The 10,000-nt window shown below is 41.7% G+C and overlaps 1 protein-coding gene across 1 annotated transcript in view; it reads left to right on the top strand.

Annotated features, from left to right (window-relative positions):
• The window catches only part of sema6a (sema domain, transmembrane domain (TM), and cytoplasmic domain, (semaphorin) 6A), a 100,082-nt gene that overhangs the window by 44,685 nt on the left and 45,397 nt on the right, over positions 1-10,000 (top strand). Inside the window, exons 4-5 of the mRNA XM_083912746.1 lie at positions 8,461-8,521; positions 9,982-10,000. The exon at positions 9,982-10,000 is cut by the window's right edge and continues 44 nt beyond it. Of these exons, the coding sequence (XP_083768872.1) occupies positions 8,461-8,521; positions 9,982-10,000 (80 nt within the window). The remainder of the gene's footprint in view (positions 1-8,460; positions 8,522-9,981) is intronic.

Below are 10,000 nucleotides of genomic sequence, written 5' to 3'. Positions count from 1 at the left end.
TTATCCAGAGGGACAGTACAGCCTGATAAAATATCAGACAGCTGTCATTTCATATGCAGGCTTTCAAAAAGCCTTGTTTGTTCTGTTTTAACTAGACAGGCATTGGTCTGGGTATAGTGTTGATTTCTTTCACTCTTCCTTAAATAACTGCTGTTCAAAGGAAGGATGCACAACAAGCCCCTCTTTAAATCATTCTCTGCACAGATGCAGTTGCACACAGAGAACATAGTTATGAATCATAACAAGAGGGGTTTGTTAGTGAAGTCATTAATGAATGTGAGATTCAAACGTGTACCAAGTCGGTTTATGTGCAGCTGCTGTTTCATGCATTCTCTTGGTAACAATCAGCTGTACATTATTAATGACAAACTGAGACATGATGTATATCAAAGTATGAGTAATGAACATAAAAACTTCTTCAGAAACCAGCTCAGTGCTTCATGTGTGTCTGTTGTCATGCCTGTTTTAGGTCTTTAGCAGCAGAGTCACGTTCTATAAAAGCAATAAACTGTTTTCGATGCAGTGAGAGACGCAGGAGAATTCCTATCCCAGCAGTCCATATTTCACCGTCAGGGTACACTACATTCAGGGGGAATTCATCACAGTGCAACAGGAGATTTATCATTCTGATCTCTGAAAATATCGCTGTGTGTGTGTGCCAGAGTCTGTGCATGAATATAAGTGTGTAGGTGTAGGTGTAAAGGCATAGCAAGCCATGTCCTGTCCCTCTTCGCTGTGTGTGCTCAATCAATGGTTCGATTGAAGTCACTTGCCATGTAGCAGTGAGACACACATGCCCAAACTCTAATCATTTTTAAGCCTTGGAGATATTGAGCTCATTGCTGTCAGTCCTGAGGGTGCCAGTAGAAAAAATGTCTGTGTTCTTGGATTTTTAGAGTTTTAAGACTTTTTTGTTGATGCAAGGATTCATTCAGCTGCAGAGGTCAAAACTCCAGCAGCATTTGTAACATAAAGAACAACTATATTGTGAGAAAACCGTGTGCTTGCACAAATAGGGCAAGAACTTCATTTTGAAAGTGAACAAGGAAGTCGGTCTGTAAATGGTAATGGATGTTTACAACAAACAGTTTGTGTAATAATCTTTCCTTTTGCCTTTGTTTGGCTAACAAGTTTTTTTTCCTTTAAAACATGATTATCTGACGGCCAGTGTTTCTCGTTTTGTTTGAATTCCTTTTCACACCATGATCCAAGATCCCAGTAACCAAATGCTATACAATGTTTCTGTTACGGACAGCAAAGATGAAGCCCAGGTTGTAAGAATGTGTTAGGATAAGAGGAGAAGAGGCAAGCAGAGACACTCCATACATAACTGTCCATGTGTGTGTATGTGAATGTGTCACTGTATAGCCTGCAAGCATACCCCAGGTCTCTCCACATGCAGGGCATAGTCGCCATTCCTGGCCCTCAGTCGGCCCTCACCATGGTAACACCAACCACACTCTGTTTACACCCTTCTATGAGCCTGAGAAGCATGGGAACCACAGAGAGAATATGTGTGTGTGTGTGTGTGTGTGTGTGTGTGTGTGTGTGTGTGTGTGTGTGTGTGTGTGTGTGTGTGTGTGTGTGTGTGTGTGTGTGTGTGTGTGTGGGTGTGTGTGTGTGTGTGTGGGGGGGGGGGATCAGTGTGAGAGTGGAGGAACCGAAATTTGTGGTTGCCGTTAACACTCACACAGAAACACAAACATCACAGAAAGACACACACATTCACACTCAAAAATCCAGATTACCTTCTCTCAGTTGAGTCCTCTGGAACAGTTGTGCCTCTGTGGCCACAATTCTTCCCTGTCGAGTCTCACAGTGGAGGCAACTAGAGTCTCCATTATTATAGCAGCACCAAATCCTGTTAAAACCCACTAATGACTGGGATTACACGGTTGCCTCCTCTCCCTCTCTTCAGAGCACCACTGACATCCAGCCACGTCCACACTCTGAAACAAAGTTTGCAGCTCCAGTACTCATAATCACCTGAAATCAAAGTTTGAACAACTTTCCATTTAAAATGTACCTCTGAAAAAATGTGAAACACTTTTTTACTCTAAAGTTTTGAATATTTTTAGCAATTAATCCAGATAAAGCATGAGCCTGATAATAGTAATACATGGTCTTGAATTAGTGTCTAGTTATTGTAACTGCAAAATGTTACAGGTTGTGGCAGCTGGCTTGAGTACTGTCTATCTTCCTTTATATCATCAACATTGTTTGGTTATTGCATTGGCTCGTTTGTCCCCTTACCCAATACCAGCGTTTCTGTCACGGCTGGTAATAATAAACAAAAAAAGTTGTCAGGAAATGGATAATTTAATCTAAATATCGAAATATACTGAGGATAATGTGTAAATAAAACAACATGGTATAATCCATAACATCCTGAAATATAAGAATATTGCTCAAGGGCACATTCTGTTAGTTTGTGTCCACACGGGTAATTCATTAGCTCAAATTAAGTTATTTGAAAACACATATTAAGCATTTGAAAGCATAAATTACTAATTCCCTTACTTACTAGGCTCTCAAGCAAAAATAAAATCAAATAAATGGAGATTTTAAAATATTTTAAAACTACTGGATGAATCAATCAATAAATGTAAAACTGAAACAACATATTTTATGCAGGTAGTATGCATATCTTCCTCAAAAAATGCCCCTAACCCAACTGACCCAGCCACACACACACACACACACACACACACACTCATCTACACACACTCACTAAAGAAGATGTGGAGAGAATGTAGAATACCATAATGAGAACTTCAACCTTCGAAAAGAACAACCTGCCTCAGCTTGGGGGTGAGTGAACTCTGGCTTGTTGTATTTCATGCCACCAAATCACAGAGGGCCCCTCGGTGCCCTCAGCCTATTCAGAACCTCAACAACTCCCTTCACAGTCCAAAGGTGCCTGCTGGCTTCCCTCCTATCCACTTTGTGAAAGGGATTTGAACCAGGGAAAGCCACAACAATGTACAATGGACCCTCCTCCACCACCCATGATCCAGTTATGAAGAGAGAGGAATATGGGTGAAGAGGGTGATGAGACAGAAAGGGTGGGAGGAGGAGAGGAGGGTGGATGTGCAGGCATTTGGATTGCGTGAAGAGGGGTGGTGGCAAAAGGTGTGGGGTGCATGCTAATCGCGTTCCTCTCTTTTCTGCTAAAGGAGTGCACAGATAGTTTGACAAAGGCCCAGCAGATGGACCAAGCTGGCCCGCCGACACCCCAGAAGAAATGTGCTGTTATGAAAACGACATTCTTCCACACAAAGCCCCTGTGTTCTCATGGCCACGCATGGCCACATGTCGACGGAGACCCTCTTTGCCACTCAATCTCACCCTCCTCACCCCTCTACTGTCTTTCCTTGATCATTCAGCTCTCTCTCTCTGTCTGTACGCATCCTTTTACAGTGTCTCTATATTTGTGTCCAAGAGGTTATTTGCATACCTTCCGCCCTACTCACACATTTCACTCACTGAATTTCGGGAAATGCGGAGCCCATGCCAAGTGATTCACATCGACCACCAATGTTCTGCACTCATTGGTTATCAAAGGCTTCTGTTATTTCGCTTTTCTCAGAATGCAACGGTGTTTTGAATTGTATAGCACAGCCACAAAACATTAGACCTTTGTATTAAAGCACTGTGAGATCCTCAGAGCATGTTTGATTCACAGTTTAACATCGCAAGTGCGCAAATGATGGGAAAGAGATTTCAAATTCTGACCGAACTGAAAATCTGATTTGAACCAATTAGATTTGGGTGCAGTGGTTTGCATAGATCAGAGGTTTTCAAACTCTGAGGCTCCCCCAGGGGAGTGCTGAAGAGTTGTATGGGGGCGGAGGGAGAGATCAGATGTCCGTTGCAAATTAATGTCCATAAATCTGTTTAAAAGTCATAGAAAAACTCCAGAACTTACCTGAGAATCAATACATCCTTTAAGTGTTCTTCAGTATCAGTGTATTTCGGTGATAGTAGTTTACAATGTATTAATGAATGTTAAAACAACAGCTGCTAATTTGGAATAGTTTTAATCGTGTTAATTTGCCAAGATGTGACAATTAATACAATGTAGGCTTAAAAAAATGGCGGGCTCAAGTTGTAGCTCACAGCCCACTGGAATGGGCCCTTTGAAACACCCTGGGGCAGGATAGATCAATTATGATGTGGTTTGAATGGGTTCAAGACTACAGACATAAGCCTGATCATTTTGTTGGACCCAGTCTGAAACATGTGTTGTGAGTGGTTCAAGATTAACCATGAAATGTGACAGTAACTTAGGCAGCACTTTAAGAGAGTAAAACTCATAATGAAGAGGAAAATAATTCTGCTCACATACTGCAGAGGGTATATATTCCCAACTCATCTTGTTCTGCACTTCATGAGTTATTACAAGACTGTATTCAAAGAAATGTATCTAAGCTAAAATGCCTGGTTAGTCCACATAGTATGCAAAGTAGGTTGCATCCTTAGACAGTGCCACAATTTTGCCACAGTTTTGCTCGAACTGGACAGCAACTTTTACTCAGGTCAGATGTTTAGTCTGAACTATTTCCAGAGGAACTGCCTTGGAATTTGAGCTCGGCTTTAGGTTGCTAGGTCAGTAGGATACCTGTCTTTTTCAGGGTTTGAATAGTGTTAACAAAAGTCCTTTGAAAAAGCTTATATACTGATATAGCACTGATACTGATAAAACACTACATTAAGAGTGTGCTCTCCTTTGTAGAATCACACTTCGGTTCGGTTTATGTTATATGTATATAAGTATACTACTGTATATATATTATATCGCTATTGGTGCTCCAACATTCCGTCCTCCTGATAAAGGTCAGAGAAACTGAAATATTGTGTGAATAACTATTTAAGCATTAAGCAGACAGTGTGTAGCCGTTCTTCTTATTGTTTTAATGATTACACTTCGCTGAAACAAACCTGTCACACACTCTGGAAAGCAAAGCTTTTTTTTTCTAAATCTAGAGTGGACAGTTTACCAGCAACCTTTTTAAGACAGAAAACTGATTTGACACCATATAAAGTATGTTTTGTTATTCTTTGTCATGTCCTTTTGTTTCCTGCAGAGCCACATTAGTCAATGAATCAATTTGTAGCTTAGTAGGTTGGAAGAAAATCAATCAGCAACTATTTTAGGAAATTATTAATCATTTCAAGTATTTGTTAAGAAATATGCCAAAGAATTATCTTGTTGAAGCGTCTTTAAGGTGAGGAAGGTAGACTGAATATCTTTGGGTTTTTTCACTAGTTTTTGGATGTTATAGGAAATGAAATGATCAATCAAGAAAATTATCAGCAGATTAATTGATAATGAAATAATTGTTTTATTACCAACTCAACTGAACTTGTGAATACAAAGCTTTTTGGTAACAAAGAGACAATAATGTAACTTTGCCAAGAAAGAAAGGCAATGAAACATTGGCTCTGATGGATCATGTATTTTGAGAAGGTTTCAAGTCTCCACAATTTGATTATCATAGGTTATTAAATAAACGGAAAACACCGTCTGCCTGGAAGTTAGGAAATCAATTTTAAAACCCCTGGTTTGCTTTGGAAAATGGTCCACAACAACGTTAACTTTATTTGATTTGTCGTTAATGGTCTACAACATACAATACCACCAGTGTAGTCCACTGAAGACCCTTTCTTTGCTCTCTGTCCCCTTGTTTTCCTGGTCAAGTTATATAGATGGGATTCACACGCCAGAGAGCAGTGAATATGCTGTAATATGAGTTCAGGTGCAGTGGTTAAGAGGGGAAAGGTTACATGTGTGTGTTTTTGTGAGCATGTTGGGGTAAAAGAAAGGGGGAGGTTCTCCTTGCACATGTGTGTGTTTTGAGAGCTGGTGTTGACACAGACACAGCCGCTCCATTGTCCTTTTCCATCTCTAGTCAGGATGTTTGAGGGACGCCTCATCGCTTGGCTCCCTCTAATCTCAGCTGGAACCAAAAACCCTGCGGCTGGAAGGCTTCGGCCCTCGAGGATGCTGTCAGCAACATGCACGACAAAAGAGGCACAAGAAAGGGAGCATTGCTGGGAAGGTTACTGTTGAAAAATGATGGAGCAGTCAATTACGGATTACTCATGAGCTGTTTTAAACTTGCAGGCAGTAAAATAACCCACGGGATTACACTAAATCCACCAAGTAATCCTCTGATTTAATAGCTTTTGATGTAGTTTTTCTCTTTTTAATATAAAGTGAGAATTTTAATATAAAAATATAAATGAAGTTCAATTAGTGAGTTGGTCAGGAGCTGAACACAATAGTGATATCATCCATCACCGTTATCAACCATCATCTTTCTATTTCCATTTAAACATTTCTTCTTAAACATAATAGTGTCGGAGTATCCTCAAGCTCAACTGGTAAAGCGTGTGCCCCATATAGGCGGGTCTTTTGCAGTGACCTGGCTTCAAAACCGACCTGCGGCCCTTCGCTTTGTGTCACCCTCTCTCTCCCCGCTTTCCTGTCCGTCTCGCTCTCTCTGAGAAAGGCCAAAAGATCTTTTAAACAAATATTTGATGGTGAGGATGTTTAATTTATCTTTAAAAAATGACGGTTGCCATTTTAATAATTAAATTTACTGTAGCCATATGTGTATGGTGTGTATCCTGTTACCATGGCAGCAAGGTGAAACACAGAAGGGATGTTCAGGAACCCTGGAAATTCAATCCAGATCAATTAGCCAGAGTATTGAAATGGTTGTGCTACCAGAGAGCCTTAATGAAAAACATTTTGCGGCGCAGTTTGAGGTTTTCGCCTGAAACGCTTGGATTTTAGTCATGGCAGACTGCACAGTGACAGTCAACATCTGGCATTTGCTCGAGCAAATATACTTGAATCTAGGAAGGTAATGGCTGCATCTCAGTGACCTAAAGTTGAACTCCTTCTGTCCTTTCCCCTTTCATGGCTGAAAATATGATTTTTTTTAAAAAGAAAACAAAACTGAAAAAAGATGTAATATAAAGTAAAATAATTCAGCATTGAACACCTTTGTTGAGTGACGATTCCCAGGTCTGAGAATAAATTCAAGTTAAAACAGTGCTTTTTTCTTACAGAAAGCACGACAAATGTGAATTGCGTAGGTAGTTAAAACCTGTTCTTTCTTAATCTTGCAGATGTAGCTGTTTCTGTATCATGCTGAGTGGAATATCGTGTACTTTTCCACTGTTAGTTAAGCAACACCTTTATTCAGCACATATCGAAGCAATAAAAGGTCAAACAGTAGTCTGTATTTTTCCATCAGTGAGGTGAATGAGGTGTGGTGTATTCCAGAAAAGTTGTTTGACGTGTCAATAATTTTGACAGGCTTTCATTTACATGGACAAAGCATTCACTTACGGAGATTTAGTTATGTCCTTTCCCAATATGAAAGCAGCAACGTCTTCTTAATTTCAACTGCTCTCAAAGATTAATTATTCAATTAAAGCGTTGTGACTGATAATGTACAGTAGACTGTGTTTTATCCTCAAGGAGATTGCGGTGGCCCCCAGGAAAGGGATATAAGTGGATTCATTTCAAGATGCCTGTTCCTCCAAAGACTTTATTAGATTTAGTTAATGAGAGAGCAAGGCAGGCTGACTGGCTGGGCGCAGGTTGGGGAGCTGGAACGTAATTAAGCTGTGAGTCTGACGATGCCACTGTTACACACTTTGATTAAAAACACGTTCAACAGCTAATCTCCAACAAATTAAAGCAGTTACATCGATTGGCACACCTTTGGTTCTCTCCTCAAACGGGGTAAATTCCCTTTCTTTCTGTCTCTTCCGCTCACACCTTCTACCCCCGTCAACCGCGCCCTCCCTCTCCCTGTCTGCACCCTTATTCTCCATGTTAAGTAGGTGTAGCTATACGCCTGTCTGAGATGTAGTTAACCCTTGTGGGTTTTATGTCTTCCATATGCCCTACTGGGGCCTACATATATGGCCGGAATGTGTAATACAGGAGAAGTCTGTATATTTCCAGGCCAGCACACACAAGTCTTCTTGTCTGAGCTATAATGAGTGTACGTATAGATTTCCTGTGGCTCAAACACTAGACTTAATTGACCTGAACAGCTCTGAGTGACTTGGCACCTCCAGTCTCAACCTTCCCCTCCTCCCTCACCCCCCCTCAAGACATTTCTCTGGGACAAAGAGGCTTTTGTCCCAGGGCCTGCGCCACAGCGCTCTAAACCTTTGTTGACTGTTTCTGTCTGACAGAGCAAATAGCTCTGGCCTCCTTTTGTTTATTGTCATTTTTTGAAGTTTGAACAAAGTTTATACAAAGCCTCTTTTTCCAACGATGTTTGCTGCCCAGGGGGAAAACAAAGTGATGAAAAGAAATGGCATTATTGTTTGCTGAATTTTTGACTGTCTGCTGCTGTCTGATTCTTATCTTCTCATCTCTCTCTCTCCTTTCTCTCAATCTGTCTCTCGCCCTCCCTCACTTGCTCACAGGGATCACATATACACGGTGGACACAGACACTGCCAACAGTGACGAGATCTTTTTCAGTAAGGTGAGTGAGACGTCTGTCTCTTTGAGGACGTGTTGTTCTCAGTGTGCTGTGATTGACAACATAACCCTAATAACCTGGCTCTTAGTGCCACTGTCAGTTTGTGTGTGGGTGCACGTGGGTGTTTACGTGTCCCTGCCAGTAGTGTTACTCACCCGCTCACCGGTGTGAGCATGCCGTGCTCACCATGCTGACCCCGTTGAGCAGATTATCCAATCAATCAGCTAGCAAACTGCCTGCGTCATCCACGCTCGTCAGTGGGACAGCGGAAGGTCTGACTGGTGTGTTATGGAAGCTGATAGGTAAGTAGAGGAAGTGAGTGAGGTGGGGTGAGCAGGAAAAAGGAAGGGAAGAAAGGACAAAAATAGAGGGTAATATTAATTGAATCGCAGAACGTTGAGAAAGCCAAGATGGATGCAGAAAGGAAGAAGATCCCCTTGTATATTTTCTGATTATTCAAAAAGGGCCTCATATTTACATAGGCCCTCGGCTGTAATAACCCACTATCCATTCCATTCCAACCAGTCCTCGCTGGCACCATTTGCCCTTAACATAATACATGCACACAGAATTCAAACAAGGCCATGCTCGTGTATACAACAACCCGCCATCCCTCCACCTCATCCACTTCAATGTCAAAGCATGGCGAGTGGGTCTTTAATGAGAGCAGGCTGCAGATGAAAGGCTGATGGGAGACGCGTAGATTGATTGATGACTGAGGGTCTTTAATCAGTGGCCGAGCTCCAAACATGTTGTACACCAGCGGCGGGTACGTGGCGGTCTAAACCATCGGCTCAATGCTGACCCTCAGGCCACACAAGAGGGGTGGGGGCAAAAGTGGTAAATGTGTGTGTTAATGTGTGCGTGCATGGCTGGATACCAGATATTACTTAGCATTGAATGATAAGTGTGTGTGACGATGAAAGAGGCCGTGTACAATTGTGTTTTTGTAGTTGACTGGAGGGACCTACAGGCCAAGGGAGTTTGTGTGTGTGTGTGTGTGTGTGTGTGTGTGTGTGTGTGTGTGTGTGTGTGTGTGTGTGTGTGTGTGTGTGTCTGTCTGTGTGTCAGTGTGTCTGTGTGTCTTTGTGTGTCTGTGTGTGTGTCTGTGTCTGTGTGTGCAAGGATGGCCAGCCTATCAATCAATCAATGTGCTCTCAGCTCTGAGGCTAGAGCTGCCCTTGGTCAGACTCTGTTCTGATCCAGGGTCAGTATCATATTTCCTCTCCCTGGTATAGAAGTAGAAGTTCAAGGAGGTAAGCTGATCTCCGATCAGTGTTTATAATACAGTTCACCAGAGCAGGTGCCTCGTTATGGGGAATCAATGATGGAGAATCTAAGATGATGATTATTGATTGGTCATTGAGCTCTATTGTGCCTTCTGTTTTTTCTTGTTTGCTTGCTGACTCTCCCTTACTTTCTCTCATTCTGTCCTTTACTTACATCTGTTTCTATTTCTCTAGAAAATGACATGGAAGTCCA

The sequence above is a fragment of the Echiichthys vipera genome (genome assembly GCF_963691815.1).
Source record: "Echiichthys vipera genome assembly, chromosome: 4".
Classification (NCBI taxonomy): Eukaryota; Metazoa; Chordata; class Actinopteri; order Perciformes; family Trachinidae; genus Echiichthys; species Echiichthys vipera.
This window is presented reverse-complemented; position numbering and strand designations above follow the sequence as displayed.